Source organism: Rousettus aegyptiacus, unplaced genomic scaffold (assembly GCF_014176215.1).
Source record: "Rousettus aegyptiacus isolate mRouAeg1 unplaced genomic scaffold, mRouAeg1.p scaffold_m13_p_16, whole genome shotgun sequence".
Classification (NCBI taxonomy): Eukaryota; Metazoa; Chordata; class Mammalia; order Chiroptera; family Pteropodidae; genus Rousettus; species Rousettus aegyptiacus.
Window position 1 is genome coordinate 46,700,036 of NW_023416291.1, and position 17,142 is coordinate 46,717,177.

Sequence of the window (17,142 nt, forward strand, 5' to 3'; positions counted from 1 at the left end):
TAAATAGTAATTGATATATTTCTACATTTAAAAAAAAAAAACCTATGTTATGACTAGCTATGTTAGTTTTCCATTGCTCTTGCAACAACCTCAGTTCTGTATATCAGAAGTCCAACATGTGTCTCCTTGTGATAAATATCAAGATATCTTCAGGGCTGCATTCCTTCCTTTTCTTTCTATTCTCCACCTTCTAGGGGCTGCTCACATCTCTTAGCAGTTGAACCCTATTCCCCAACTTGAAAGCTAACAGCACTGCACCTCTCAGATCATTCTTCTGTAATCACATCTCCCCCTAACTCTATCTGAGCAAGGTTCTTTGATTTTAAAGACACAAGTGATCATCTGGGCCCAACCGAATAATCCAGAACAATCTCACCATTTTAAGGACCTCAATTTAATCATATCTGCGAAGTCGCTTTTGCCATGTAAGGTCCCATATTGGTAGTTTGCGATGATTAGAAAGTAAAGATCTTTGGGGGAGGGGCATGGGAAATTATTTTGCTTACCACAGTAATAGGACAGATTTTTAATTCTTTGTGAAATTCAGTGTTTGACATGGACTCTACAAAAACTGAGCTGATATCGATGTTACTGAACTGGAAATCTTACATGTCAGACTTCAGTAACAGTTCTTTTTAACACATAATTTTTACAAATGATAGGGAATAGACTTTTCCTTATCTTTGCTAAGCTAAAGAACAAATTAAAATGTTATTAATTCTCTCCATTTTTATCAAAATTTTACATCTCTCAGAAATTATCCCACTACTCAATCAGATAACATTAGCATTTACTTATTTTCCCCAAGCTATCGATTTTGAGATCTCTGGAGATTTTGCAAGTGGAGATTTTCATGAATGGACTGACGATGAAGAAAACGAAGATGATATTATGAATGATGAAGATGAAATTGAAGATGATGATGAAGACGAAGGAGATGATGATGATGATGATGGCGATGATCATGATGGGTACATCTGATTGATGAGAGCTGAGATCAATAAATTTCAAATTTCTATTATTTACAAAGTGATAGCCCTATTGAGAATTACCTTCTTGCCCCCAAACAAAATAATTCTAAAACTCACATATATTTTGTATAATTATTTCAAATATTGCAGCTAAAGTCATAGAACTTTATGTTTAAATAAGAATAATTTACTTTGAGTGTTTTATGCCTTAGAGAAAAAGGAAACAAATATGGAGTCTAGCCAGATGAAAGAAAGTTATGAAGAGTTACAGAAAAAACAAATTTTTATAAGAACTATGTAAATCTCCCACAAACAAAATAACATTCAATGCTTGAGGTCATCTGTGTTGTTTTCTGAGAGATATCCTAAGTTAAATGTACAAAAACTGTTCGGTGACATGGGTCTCAAGGATTTTATGAAACTATGCATGACCTGAACTGGAATTCCAAAGTAGCATTTTCCCCTACCTAGAACGTGTTAGTGATGAGTGAGGGGATACCACAGGGTAAGAAAAATAAACTGACGATTGTAGAGTCCTCCATCTTATTTACATTATTAGTGATGTTTTTAATTATGCAATTATTCTGGATATGATATTTTACGAAATGGCAAGAAAGGAAATCTATGGATTCTGAAAGTTTAAAACTGATCTCTCTTTCTTAATTTTCATTTTAATTTGGATAGCAGTCCTGTGTAGATGTTTTTTATATTCTTAGACAGCATGATTTCTTTACCTTTCCAAGTTTCTTTATCTTTCTGACCAGCAACTTAGGGTGCAGAATTTAAAGTAGGAAGAGAAAGAGAAAGATTCATTTTAAGCATATTTTCACGTATGGTTTGCCACTTGCCCCAATGTCAAATATAAAAATCTTCATTTTTGTTTTATTTCCTATTTTAGATAAAAATTTGCATTTAATCTAAGAATTATACCATTTTTGTTACTAGTGTCAAAACTTAGAGAACGTATTGTATGGTGCCTTGCAAAATAGAAATAGAAAGGTTTTAGCATGCATACCAATATAGGATATTAGGCAATATATAAGCACACCTAATTAACAGATTAATACCAGTCAAGGTACTGCTGCTGCTGGAATGAAGAAAATGGAATATGTTTCTTTCTTTTTTTCTATTGTTACATAATTGCCATGTGGACTTGTTTATGATTATTGTGTAGAGTAGCATTTAAGATTTAACTGTAACAAAAATTAATTGCTATACTTAAGTTAGCATGTTAATTAATTGTGTGGACATTTTGGCACACCATCACTTTTAAGTATATCAGACCTTTGATTTTGTGCCCATAATAAAAATGGAAAAACCTGTCAAATATTTCATCTTGGTATTATAATTTAAACAGTGGGTCAACTGGTTTCCCAAGATACAATTCATTGAAAGTAAAATTGGTGGATTCTTTCCATTTGATTAATATACACTAATAAAGAACCTTCGATGTTGACTTTATGTAATATTTAAAGTATACTGTATTTTTTTTTTTTACTGTTTATGTATAGTTTACAAAATAAAGAATCTTGTAACCAAATTAAACTGTTCCTTAATGATTTTCTGGGAGTATAAATAGCATGAAAAGTTCTTAATCTATTCCTTGATTTTAAAAATGAATACATCACAAACTAGCAAGCAAAGTTTTTGAAAGTTTGATTTTCAAATTCAGAGCATTTGCATCTTGTATATTTTTCTACCCATGTTAAAAATGATCTTTGTATTGTTTTAATTTTTCATTTGTTACAGTGTTGCAAAGTAGATAATTTTCTTTGTTGAGGTTGTTATTTTTAAAGCCATTTTTTGGTATTATATTTAATATATTTAGATAAATTTCTATAGCAATGATATTTTTGAAGAATGAAAGACTAACCTTTTCTATTTAATGAATGAATGCATAAGAATCATAAAACATAATTTGTAGATTGAAAAAACACAAATAATTAAATTCTGCATAGAGGTTTAGAGAATGAATTTAAAGTAGGAAATATAGTGGTCTTGAAGTTAAGCTATTTTTTTAAGGAATCTTTCAGACTCTCGAGAAAGCGACCAATTCAACAGTAAGTATAAAATCAAAAATATTTACATTATTAAACTTTATATAAAATATTTGTATACAATTTATATTTGTATATATGTGAACAAAAATTCTATTTGTGATGTGTATCAGGTCTCTTGATCATTATTTAATTAATTTGAGATTTCGATTCAATGCAATTATTCTTATTTATTAAAAATATCAAAATTGAGCACCTATTGTAACCCAGGCACTGTAGATTCATTGGTGAACAAAACAATTACGGAGTTACTATTCCAGTGTGGATGACAGGCGGTGCATTTATCCTTAGCCCATAACATAATGTGATTGTTTTAGCATTGAAAAAAAAAAAAAATCAAAGCTATTTCCTAGGTATAATTTGAATTTTAAAAAAATGTGTTTTGAATCCTTAAGAACAGTTTTTGATACAAACTCAAAATTTTGAAAGAGCATTTTGGATTAAAAAGAATCAACTTATCCTAACAGTTTGTTCTTTCTTAAGTTGAATTCTGATGCATAGACATGAAATTATACTGTGCGTTATACTTTTTAAGCCTTGTTTCACTAGCGTTATTCTTCTCTAGTGCAAGTAAAAAACTATAAGACAGTCTGAACCACAACAAATTGAAATGTAAATTAATAGAGGAAAAGAGTAGAAACAAATAAAATATCAAATGTTCCTGGCATGGTCAAAAATCTAGTATGGATATTTATTAATTATTTTGTTTTTGCGCATGTCTAGCATGATCATTTAGATATACTACTTAATGCTGTTGACGAAACAAGTTAAATTAAAAACAAACATACAACATTTAAGTATTGATCGAAAGGACACAAGACCTAAAGCAAACTTTTTATTCCTGGCATTATTTTAAGAGAATAATAAAGTCAATAGAGCCAAAATATTAATTCATTAGAATTTCCTAATTAATTAATAAAATACATACTGAGTGCTTTATTCTCTGTATAAATATTTATGTATTATTTTATATGGAGCTAAAGATGTGAAAATTAACTCACAAGATAAATGTTATCCTGCATGGCCTATTCATTATTCCTTAAAGTGGGTTTAGAAAGTTTCATAAACAGTTATTTTCTTTGAAACAGACATTTGATGATAGGATCCTATGGCTATATGCAGTAAGTCATTCAGAAGCCCACTTTTAGTATACTTTGCGAAATTCCTAACAGCTGAGAGGAAAAAATGGAGAAAGTAAACCAAATCGAACAGAACCATAATCATAAATGAGTTGGTTTTGTCTAATAAATAAAAGCATACATGCAAACACGCACACTTATTTAGTTCAGCTTTCATCTTTGATTTTAAAGAAAATGGCAATAGATCAATTCACATTTTTATTTTTCTTCTCACTTTTCATGAATGAAATGTACTCAGTCATGTCACGGATTTCGCAGATTAAGTAAAAAAAATTCAGAATATCTACAGTGGTATGAATGTGTAAATAAGTGATAATATGAGCTCCCTGTAGTTTATTATTTTCAATGTAAATAGTTGATATTGAGATTAATGTAACCAAAAAAAATGCATTTTCATTCATCCTGGTACACATTTTGATATAAAATAATATTAGTTTTTTACTTTCATGTCTTAAAAATATTTCAGGAATTGTAATGGCTTTGTGAAATTTTTACCAGTGTCTAAGTCAATAAAGGGAACATCTTAAGCATTTGCTGTGTACAATACATATGACATCCGTCCTTAGGCATATACAATTTGGAATAGTCTTTTTGAATAACCACTATTTTCTTTCTTTAATTGCATTTGAATTTCTGCCATGTCTGTATTACCTAATGCCTCTTTTATTTATTTGTTACATGACTCAAAAAAATCTTAGCAAGTAAAATTAATATATATCAGTTTACCGTGAAACATGATTTAAAATGACAAAATGAAAAGTTGTAGGTGAAAAAGATAAAATTGTCATCAACCTGTCTGTGTGCCCAAACATACCTATTTTCAACTTTTTCAAAGATACCCTTGGGGAATGTATTTTTCGTATATTTTTAATGTTAAATCACCTTTGAGCTTTAAACACATAAATACATACATACATATACTTGGATTTGAAGCCTCTATGCGTCATCTTTTTCATCAATCAGAAGTAGCTTAATGTCCTTTTATCCAAATAGGGGTAATAAACAGTACTTACATCACAAAGTTACTGTGAGTATAAAATGAATTAATGTCTGGAACATACTAAATACCAAATAAATATTATTATTATTATTATTATTATTCTTTGGACATGACATAGCAAAATCACATTAAGAAATTTAACAATACATTTCCAAACTTAAATGCCCTAGCTAGTTGGCTTTCCTAAATATTTCTTCATTTTTGAATAGGTCTTTTACAAGAGTAATATTGACTAATATTTGTGTACATTTGCTATATGTTCTGTATATTAAATGCTAAAATCATTAAGTTCATACAATAAGCTAGGAGAAGGGTAATATTATGTTTCTTATGTTAGAGGTAAAGTACAGAAATCACTAGGATTCACCATACCCAGTTTTCCTCTTCCTGTGCACATGAGACATCTTTTTCTTTTCTTCACAGTCAAGTTGGGCCCATATGACCAGTTCTGGTCAAAAGACAGCTGAAGGTATGAGAATGGTGATTGAAAGGGCAGGTGTCACTACTTTACAGGCAATAATAGAGTTACGACTTCAGCCCACGTCTTCCATTGCTAGGGGTCATTTTACTGTCATGCTACTTCTACATTTCAGTCTGAAACAATTACGAAATCTAATGCCTTATTCTTATACGACATACAAATTTTGAAAGCACGTGAAATCCCTCTAACGTGAAGCAGAACACTGATAAATTAATCCAGTTGATGAATGAAACAGCCCTGCATGGCGGTATAGGTAAGGCAGCTTCTGGAGTCAGAATTTCTGGGCTCAATCTGATATTGCTTTGTGACATTGAGCAAATTATTAACTTTGCTGTAGAGTTTCTTCACTTGTGCAATAACAATAATGTGAGAATTTACTTAAAGCTATTATGGAGCTTCAGTAGGAATCCTAGTAAAATACCTACCTCAAAAAAAGTTAGGTACGATAATCAAAAGAGTGTGCAGGGTGGTAAAAATCTTGGATATGATGGCCTGGTTACCAGGTCTCAAATACTGGCTTTGGCATTCATTGGTGTGTGACTTTAGCCAAGTTATTTAACATCTCTGTGGCTCAAGTTTCTCATCAGTGAAATAAGTATGGCATTAATTATCATTTCATGGGTTGTGAAAGAGAATTACAACTTCTAATACTTTTAAAAACAGAACAATGTTTGGCACTTAGCACAAAATAATATTACTAAGAAGAGGAAAAGAAAGAAAAGTCAGTACACTATCTACTGCTTTTAGATCACATTTTTTTTTAAAGATGGGAATATAGAAATTGTTATTCTTGTTTCCTCTAGTCCAGAAAAATCTGTGAACTCTAAAGGTCACCAGAACATCTATATAGAAACTAAAACACAAATTTGGGTAATAGCAACGCAATGCAGTCCAATTTTAACTTGCTTTTGATATTTCATAAATGTTCTCTCTTAAAATGTACTTTCTATTTAAGAACTAACCTTTCAAAACATCGGTTATCTGGAGTTTAAGATGTCCTATCCAAAGGAGTGGTTATTTACAGAAATTTCTCAATATAGGTTTTCCTTCATTGTTACTTTAAATGTGCCTTTTTGAGATGTTATATATTGCCAGATTTCATTGTTTTTTAGTCCCTTTGGGTTAAGATTTATAAATTCCAGAGTTAAAAAAAGAAGCAATAACTAGCTATTATAAATTTATTTCAGGACTTAACAGAGGTTGTAGCAATGTGTCATTTTGGATTTTTAGATTAAAAAACAAAATTTGTGAACAGCATTACCTATACATTAAAAATAATTTAGCTTTTTTGGGGGAAAGCAAAAGTAGAGATGTAACAATGAGAAGAATGGATAGGACAATTTGATATTCTCAAATAGTCTCACAAAGAGTGTGAATCTTTAACATGAATCATTTTACAGTTGTCTAAACTTTGAAAATTCTTATTTTCTTATACATAAATATAGAGATAGTAGTATGAAAATAGACCCTTATTAGTAAACTATTTCTTAGTTTACTTTAGCCAGATATACTTTTTCCTGATATGTATATAAAAATTTAATATTTTTCTCTTTTAGGATAATGTGTTCCAAGTGCTCATCATCATTTCACTCCAAACGACAGGTACTTTTTCCTAAACTAATTTGACCATCTGGAAAAATACAAATGATGGTAGAAAAATGCCCTTTATCATAAGATATCTTTGTGGGAAAATGAACGAATTAAAGATTCTAATATGGGCCTAATGTTCTTATACCATAGAACGACAACAGGTAAGTTGTTCATTGTATTTGGCCACAAAACTAAATAATTTTGTTTCAGGATTGGTCCAGTCAGTCACATGAATCATGGACTATTGGGAATGCTGATTTATTAATTAAAATGTGTATTTGATATCAGCTTCATAATTATGGGAGCAATGGGTGCTAACAGCAATCTCAGTCTAGTTTCTCAAATTTGTGATCATTTGGACAAATGTTTATTTCCGTGTCAATGCATGTGGGTCTTCTGGCCTTAGTTTTTATTAGAGCTTCCTGGAAAGACTACTAGTTAAAATAAACCTGCATGTTGGCAATTTGAAACAAAGAGGAACAGAAGAGTTCATGAGATTAAGCATATTCCACATTAATCATACATACACTTGGCATTTATGAATGTAGCATTCAAACATTTGAAGTATTCCATGGCCTTGCAGGCATTTTTATCTTGAATCCCTCATGCTTCTAGGCAAGTGAGAAGCAATTTCATAATAGCTTTACAAGAACTCTCTCGCCTGTTTGGAGGAATTCTCATTTCTGTTTTAATCCCACTTTATGAAGAAAATTGCAAGCCATAGGATGTCAAGGAAACTTTGGCAAATATCCCTGAAGAATGTTGAGTGGGCACCAAACTACTGCCAATAGTTGCTTGTTGCTTGTTGTGTTTAGAATTATCCCTAATACGAAGTGACTTCGTGGCCGGTGTTATCTGGATAATGACTTACTCTCTCCTGTGATTATGGAACAGTTGTGCCGGAATCTGGTCCAGATTCTTGCAAGATGAAAACACAATTGATATTGCGGCTCAGCTGTATTCTTCCCCAGGTGGCTGCAACTCGAGCTTCTCTAATGCCAGGAAAGACACTGTCATGTCTTATCAGCAAAAACAGCCTCACTCTGCCCATATAGTGCCTCAGGCAGACTCATTTTAGCTCTGGACTTCCATGGGGCTCCATTCAAAGAGCTGTTTGTTTAAAACACAGTGTAAGATATACTGTAAGGAAAAATTGTTCAGTGTTTATAATAGCACACAGTCTCTTTTAATTCTTCATGCTGAAGGGGAAAAAAAGACAAGTCCAAAATGAAAATTAAATTTTGATAATAGATGTTGTATGTTATTTCAGTCCCACTGTTTAAAATGCAGCATCTCTACTAATCACTTTCAAAGGTCATTCCTTTCCTGGGACATTCTTTGTGCATGCATTATTATGGATGTGGCTACTCCCAGATTTGTAATGCAAATCTTTTGTTTCTTCTATTTCTTTGACTCCTCTTTCTGACTTCTGGAAAGGAAAATGGTGCTTTAAAAGAGAGAAATCACACAAGTCAGTCCTAAACAAAAAGAGGTTAATATTAATAGATATAATTAATCTGGGGAAATTATACTGGATTTTCGTGATTCATACCCCAATAGCATATGTTTAAAAAAAATCAACCGAGTAAATTTGAAGAGCTATTTGGCTTTATTATGTAATTCATGACTCAGTCAGCTTCCCATCTAGCAACTAGAAGGGCACTCTAAGGGGCCGCAAAAAAATGGAAGGCTTTTATAGGAAGAAAGGTAGGTCAAGGGAGCTATTAACAAAAGAAAAGATTATTTTTAGATCAGGACATCTTTTGAGGGGAAAGGGATGGCAAGGGCTTTATCGTCCTGAGTGCTTCTTCTGTCTGTGGCAGATGGAGAGGGCCCAGGTGACAGATCGCCTCACCAGTGCTTGATCAGAAAATTCCAGATTGGTTGATTAAAGTTATATTTCTAGGAAAGGTTGAAATACTAATTAGGTCAGGTATTAAGTCCAGGTTTGCTATCATGGGCTTAATTAGCACAAGTGATGTCGTTTGGGCCTGTGGTTTTCTCTAGAACCCATATATTTTCAAACAAATGGGCATTATAAATGGAACTCCATGAGCAGAATATATGCCAGTAAACAGCAAGTCTTCCTGGAAAAAGAAAGTCCAAGGGATTCGGTGAATGATGACGTCCCTTAGCAAGGAAGTACCTGAGTCCCTGGGGACCAGAGATTGGGACCAGGAAAGGGAAGTCTAGGCTGTGACCTGAGCTGGAGAAGCCAGGCCCTCCGAGTTAGCAGAAACACCCAGGAAGCACTCGACGACTAACAAAATAAAATAAAAGTCATGTGATTAAATTAACATCTTAGTGGGCTTTCTTTTTTGTTTTTTAACTTTGACCAAAATATTGGCCTATCCTTTGAAGGAAAAAAAAAAATCTTTTCCTAGCATGACTCATGTCAATCACACATCTTTAGCTTGCTGATTATTCTGTGATGCTAGACACAATTCAGGGCAGACTGATTGTGAAATTTATTCTTTAATTGGTCAGCACCCATTTCTTGCCAATGCCACATAGCAGCACGATTCCTAGTTTAGTTTTGCTGGCCATGTGAGGCCTTAATTTCAGAAGCTTCAGCTTGAACCATCCCTTTACCTTTTCATTGGCAGATAGAGAAAATGACTAAAGCTTATCCTGTTTCATGGTAGTGTTCAGTGTGGTAGGCCTCCACATGGATATTTATAGCCAGCAGCAAAATAATTGATTGTTCTATGTCATTTTCTCTCATACAACTATTAAACATGTTGATTCATTCTTTTCCTTCGAGTTCTAGCTCTCTCAGAAATGGCTGAAGATTGACATACTTCCCTCTCATTTACCAGAATTCTTTCTCTTTTCTACTTCTCTCTTTTTGCAAAGCATTAGAAAATTTTAAATTATGCAGGTGCACACACACACGCGTGCACCCACAGACACACACACACAATTCCTCATACCCACAAACACTGAAGAGAAAGAAAATACCCATTGACTTTTATTTAATCAGAAGGCTTACATCGAAACATTCTTGAGTTCCCATTCCTCCTTGCCCAGCATGCATAATGAGCAAACGTATAGAATGTGATTACACTTGGGAAGTTGTTTATCAATTTTAACATGTTAAAAACTAATTATTCTGTAGGTTCTGTCAAAGTTGTGCTGGCGCTGATGGAGCCTTGATGATGTCTTCCTTGCATGAACAGACCATAGACAAATTGCCGCTGCCTTACAAGCACATTAATTTCTAATGTAGGAGGAAGTTGCTTTTTACACAAAACTGAGCTTGCAGTCCAAGCTTTACCACCTGCCTAATCATAAAAACATGATGTGATGTAACTGAGTCCTAAGTTAACAACTTTATAAAATTAATGAGTAAGTGATTGGGTATTAAAATAAAATACTGAGCGACAATCTTCTATTCCTGCATAAATACCTGTGAAGTAAAACTCTTGGTAAATTATCCTTTCTGTAGTTGTCATATAAGCGTAGCAATTTATTCTTCTTGAGTGTGTGTATTGAAGAAGCTCCTGTGTTCTTTTCTTTTTTATCATAGTCCTTTTTAGATATTTTAATATACCAAGTGTCCACTCCTATATACAAGACAGCCAGTCACACGGATGGAAAGGTTTCCCTGTAATTCCTCATGCCTGCCCCGCTATTTATTTCTATCATGCTGACACACATGGTCCTAGTCCCGTCCTTCAATCAGGCTATCATTTTTACTTAATTTAGCATTCTGCTTCCTTTGGCTTTCAGTTTCGTTTATTCCTTTTCTGCTACTCTCTCGCTTTGCACCAGGGTGATCAGCTCCACCAGCTAAGCCAACCTACCCTTAGCTTTCTTTTTTTTTTGCCAGAGACAGGCTAAACAGACATTTTTTAAAAAATGGAAAATACATTTTAAACACTTTAATAACTACCAAAAATAATATTTTTATTTCTTTATCTTTATTTGGTTGTTTCAGTTATGCTATAAAGTTACATGTCAAAAGGTACTTTAAATTAGCTTAAATAACATGTCTCTTTGAAAAGATAATGATTCCAATGAATTCTGACACTTTTTTTTATGACCCTGGTCTCTGATGCTGATTTCACCAGAGATGTTATAAAACACCTTGATACCTATGAGAATACAACCTTTTAAAATGGATTTTACACGGGCATTTTTTAGTGTCTCAGGGTGTAAAGAAGAATGCATTTTGGGTAGTTATTATCTAATTTACTACAGTTTTACAAAAACTTCTAATACAGGGGCCACATTCCATGTTTCTGAAATTTCTAGATTAAAGTGTAGCAATTAAAATAGCTATGTATATACATAAAACTGCCTTATCCTCACAAGTCGTGGATGCCATTGATAGAAACTCCATCTTTAAATTATTTTGAATAATTAAAGCACCTTGATGCGCTAAAAATATGAGATCTAAAACATTGAAAGACCAAGAATAGAAATGACGGCCCTCTTATTTTTTTAATTTACAAACTCTCTGTAAATTTTAACATATGGCGATGACACTTCTCTAGCCTTACTATCCGAGATGCAAGGGAAAGAAAATTACGATTCCTTTGGCAACCTCTCTTCTTGTCATTTTGCAAGATTACAGCTTCCCATTTTTTGTCATAGATTAAAATGATACAATGATTGTATAGGGCAATTAATAAAGATCATCAATCACAGAAATGGCAGTGATAATAATTTGCTATGAAAACAAAAGTCGCAATGACCTTTTTTCCAAAGACTTAATTTGGCCCAGCTGCATAATTTTCTCTACATCCTGAAATAGGAAACTTATAATTGCATAAAAGGTAAATCGCTTGGACTGCTCACAAGGTAGGAATAAAAATGGAAGGAACGTAAGAAAACAAGACCTTTCTTGTTGCCCTTTTCTCCTGTGTTCACACAGCACCTTCATGGCTCTGTTCTTCAACATCTTTTAGCAAGATGGGTGTGACACCCTTCTACCACACTGCTGTCCTTCCAGATCCCCCCAGTCCCGACCTCTACCAACAGCCACTTCAAACCGCTGCAGCGTACTCTTATAAAATGCGTATTTGATTACCCTCTCCATTTGGAATCAATTAATTATTTCCAGTCACTTCAAAAGCCTTTGGTATGAATCCTCCAATCTACCCAGCCATATGTCTCTCCACATACTCTATGCTCCAATTGTCCCAAATAAAATGCCATGCTCATGTCCTGCTGTGCCCTGACATAATATCTGAAATAGTCTTCCTTCTCCACCTATACTATTTCAGTGCATTCTTTAAAGCTCTGTATCAATGAGGGTTGCATTCAGACCATCAGTATTCAATGCTCCTTCTTGGAGAGACTCTCCCTGTGGGAGGATGATGCACACTCATCCTGTTTAACTCAGACGAAGATCTGTGACTTGCTTTGCCTAATGAGATGTACGTATAACTGGCACGAAGCTTAAGAGTCAGCATGTGTACTCTATGTATTTTTTCCCTACCCCATGAGGCCGTAATAATCCAGATAGAGGCTACTCTATCAGCTTGTGTGTCTGAGTGAAGATGATGGCCTGTGACATGCAGGCAGTGAGTGCCGAAGCCACTAAGACGTTACGGTCCTTTGTTATCAGAGCATAAACATGTTGTGATTGATGCGTTAGCTATTTCTACATTGTAATTTCTAGCTTTATTGTTTTCAATTATGTCTCCTTGAACTTTTTGAAGAAAGGAACTGCAATTTTCAACTTTCTTTTTTCTCTAGCAAATAGTAAAATGCACTGCACATGAAATGAAGTAAGTAACTGTTTTTTGAAGAAATGAGAATGAGAATAAAGATTTATTGTAAAAATATAAATCAACTACTCCATACTAGCTCTAGGATGCATATAAAAGCATAATCAATTTAATAGTTCAGTAGTAAATCAATATTTTGATCCTCTGCAGCTAGTTTTAGATTTGACAGGTAGATAGACATAAGCACACACATTTGTACTGAGAAACAAGCCTGCCCTCGACAAATAGAGGGTTCTAGAGATTCAGGAAATATGGCATATTAACAAAGTGGTCAAAAATAGGTAAGATTTAATCAGGTGCAATGAGCAGGGTAGGCATTTCCCATAGAGGAAGAAGGAGGCATAAAGGTCAGAATGAAAAGAAAGCACGGAAAATGATGTAGAACGGTGTAGTTGAGGAGCAGAATGTGAGGTGGAAAATGGTAATAACAGGACCGGGATGTAATGAGGCCAGATTAGGAGGCACAGACATGTGACAGTGAGCAGTTTGGACTTTATCATAAAACCTCTGGGGAGAGCATTCGAAAATGTATTAAAGAAGTGACGAGACCAAATTTTTAATAGAGAGATTTCAATCTATGTCTATGTAGAGACCAGATGGGGCTGACGAAGATGGTGAAACTAAAGATATGGCCAAAGGTTTTAAGTGGTGGCCTCGTGAAAAAAGATGGGCTGGGACACGCATATTTCTTTCTCATAAAATTGGAAAGTTAAAAGAATTTAGCAATTGTAGTGCAAGCTGATGACGGGAGGTGGTGATGGCAACCAAACTTACGAAGAGACAGCTTCGATGATGATTAGAGACCATTGGAATGAGGAGAAACTGGTAATGACTCGGTGCCGAGTAATTTATGTCAGTCATGGAGCAGTGGAGTGACCATACGCACACCTGCTGCCAAGGACTTTAGATCTGCTTTAGCTCCAGCTCCAGCTCCAACTTCAGCTCCAGCTGCCATGAGCTTCGCCTCTACTGTGGCTTCTCTACTTGGTGCCAAGCGACATAGCCATCTCCTCTGTTATTGCTTCCCACATGTCCTTAAAATAGCACCCATTTGGGGACCTGAGAGTTTCTGCTCTTCATAAATAAAAGATCTCAAAACAGGCAGTAGATCGATAGCCACATGTTATTAATAATAACTCACGTGAACTTCATACAAGTGATCACACAAGAGGAAGTACGGCCTATGGGATATAAAGCTTGACATGGAGGGTGAAATGACCTCAAAGGAGCAAGAGATTTTTTTTTTTTAATGTTACATGCTCTGAAACAAATATATACTTCGGCTACTGGGAAATTAATCAATCTGTCCCTGTATTTCAGTATAGGGGAGTAATTCAAATTGCACGGCTTGAAAAAAGTACCTTGGGATATTTCCAGATGAAAGATATTATCTTAACTAAAAGGCTCTTTTGCTCTTTGGTATTATATATTTCTCTTTAAATAAGTTTACCTGCTTCAGGGAAATAACATTTTGCTATAAGGGGCAAAATGTTTCGGTGTGTATCAGGATTCCTGTTCAATATTTTCTCTTGTTTGAGATTCCATTGCACATTGTTATTTTGGGCCCGATGGGGAAAAGGATCGTGGGTGACAGAACAATAAATTGAAATATTTGACAATCTTCTTGCAAGTTTTGGTTCCACTGGATTCTCATGTCAGTAAAATTGTGATGATCCAATTTATGATATAATAAACTACATCTGAAGAATAGCCTTAGGTCGCTTGAGAAAGGTAGTTGCAAGTCAGTGATATATGAGAATTATTTTTTTCTATTGGCTGTGTTAACATGTGCTGAAGGATTTGGTGCAGGAATGAAGGGTGAAAGGAGGGGATCTTTTCTGCAAAGCCTTACGATTTAGGTTGGGCTGTGGGCAGTCACAGCGGTTGTTACAATGTGGTCCAGAGGTTAAGCATGAGAATAGAATCAAAACATCTGTCCATGCACTTGGTGCCATAGGAGTCTCACTATTTATGCCTGGTTCCTCTATCTTTTAAATAAAACCATAGCCCTGCTTTTAAATATCAGAAGTTCCTATGAGTATGAGTGAAGCAAATGCACTTAATGCTCAGAGTTGTTAAGTGGAAGATTATTGTAATAACTATGCAAAGCTCCGAAGGAAGAGGACACCACCTCTCTCAGATATATTTGACAGGATATGCTAGACCTTAATTATGACATAGCAAATTATAATTTACCAGCTATTACTTCAAGAAATCACTCATCGACAGCGTGATAGTAAATGCAAATATAAACATAAAAACTGCCACTGTGTAGCAATTGTTGATTATTCAGATACTTTTAAGATGGCCATAGGTATTAGAGAATCATAAAAATGATAAATAGGATATTAATTAGCATGAATTATATTGACTTGAATAAATTATTTTATTATTATAACTTGATACAGGGAATGATAGAGTTCTAGTAGCGACTCGTGAATCCTGAAAAATATCTGTGGGCCAGAGTGAAAACAGTCCTAGAGTGTACATGGTATGAGCCCTGCCAATATTCAACATCATTTGACTGATAGACTCTTTAGAAAGAGAATTCTTTTAATATGTTTGCAAATAAATCTTGCTGATGTGGGAACTAGTCAGACTTTTTAGATATGTATATTTACTTTTTAATCAATGTATTTTCTGCTAATTTTAACTGTCTCTCCAAGTTCAAAGGGCACTCATTCTTTGATTATGTATATTACCAAAAGTTGCAATGCACAAAAGGATTGTGAGTATCCTTTGTATATCCATGGACATGGTACAATGTCTCTCTCCTAAACTATGGTACAGACACTGCGAATTTTTCTGTTACTTTTCCTCTGACTCAAATCGATATCATTCAAACAACCCCTGAAGAAGAGTCATCTAAACGCGCTTTAAATTTAGAATTCCAGGTTTACTTGTGAGCTGTTCTGGAATCTGTGTTGTCCAATGCAGTTGTCACTAGCCAATGTGGCTACCGAGTGACTGAAATGAGGCTAATACATCCAAGGAACAACCGGGTTTTTAATTTTGATTCGTTTAAAATTTAATACTGAAACAGTATCAAACATTTTTTTCTGCTGAACACAATTTAGTGTTTTCATGGACTACATCTCACTTTAAATCCATATTGCATGATATATTCTTCTTGCACTGTAGTGGGTGTTCGGGACACATATGCCAATTTTAGTAATATACATATGTATAAGAAGCTATGTAAATTTAAACAAAGAAATAATCCTGATTCAAAATCAAATAGAGATGCAGAAGCTAGTACAGTTACCAGAAAAGTGGAGACAGGGAACAAACTTTGTACATTTCATGATGAAATACAATTATAATCTGGTAGAGCAGAGCAATATAGAAAAGCTGTGTGTGATATAAACTTAATATGTTAAAGCTGACACAAGGAAAAATATTGAGACATTTTCAGCATATAGATAATGGACTTGAGGAAGATTTTCCTCAATACTCAAAAAACTATCAGCAAACCATGATCTCTGAAATCAAATGAACAACAAAAAATTTTAGACTTTCTAAATAGGCCATCCACTTGTAACTTTAGCCAGCTAAAAACATGGCTGTGGTTCTTGCACAAAAGGAAAACTATTTTTTGTTTATAAATTTATTTTAATTAGTTTCAAGTATACAGCACATTGGTTAGACATTTATAGTTTATGAAATGATCCCCCCCAATTTCTCCCTCTCTCCCCAGCCTTCCACCTTGCCAACATATTAATGCTAACTGCAAACCTTTTTTAAAAAGTGGAGATACAGTAAAAAAATTATTTCATTTATTTTTTTGTGAAAAATTATAAAAAACTTAAAATTTTTTGACAAAGATCAAAGAGCTGAAGCCATTAAATAATTAATTTTCCATAGAAAATAAAACATTTCTAAAAATATTAAAGATTAATTGACTCAATATCTGAAAATTTGAAAACAGTATTCAACTTTAAGTGAGTCATACAAGAGGCATTGCACAATAAATATACTGGTATGTTTGTTTCAAAAGGTTTCCAAATTTACAAAGAATTGTCATTTAGCAGACTAATCAAGTTCAGGGCAGTTATATTTTGAATCTTTTATTTATTTGAAAAATAATTTCAGCTACTAATGAATAAAATTATTGCTATTACAAAAATCCAAATTTATTGAAATTTTAAAAGACAATTTCAAATTCA

General features: G+C 33.8%; 1 protein-coding gene across 4 annotated transcripts in view; it reads left to right on the forward strand.

Annotated features, from left to right (window-relative positions):
* The window catches only part of SPOCK3 (SPARC (osteonectin), cwcv and kazal like domains proteoglycan 3), a 304,660-nt gene extending 302,149 nt beyond the window's left edge, over positions 1-2,511 (forward strand). For all 4 annotated transcript variants that reach the window (XM_016121111.2, XM_016121110.2, XM_016121113.2 and 1 more), the window contains one exon: positions 809-2,511. In XM_016121111.2, coding sequence (XP_015976597.1) covers positions 809-981 — 173 coding nt within the window. In that variant the 3' untranslated portion in view covers positions 982-2,511. The remainder of the gene's footprint in view (positions 1-808) is intronic.
* The last annotated feature ends 14,631 nt before the right edge of the window (positions 2,512-17,142 follow it).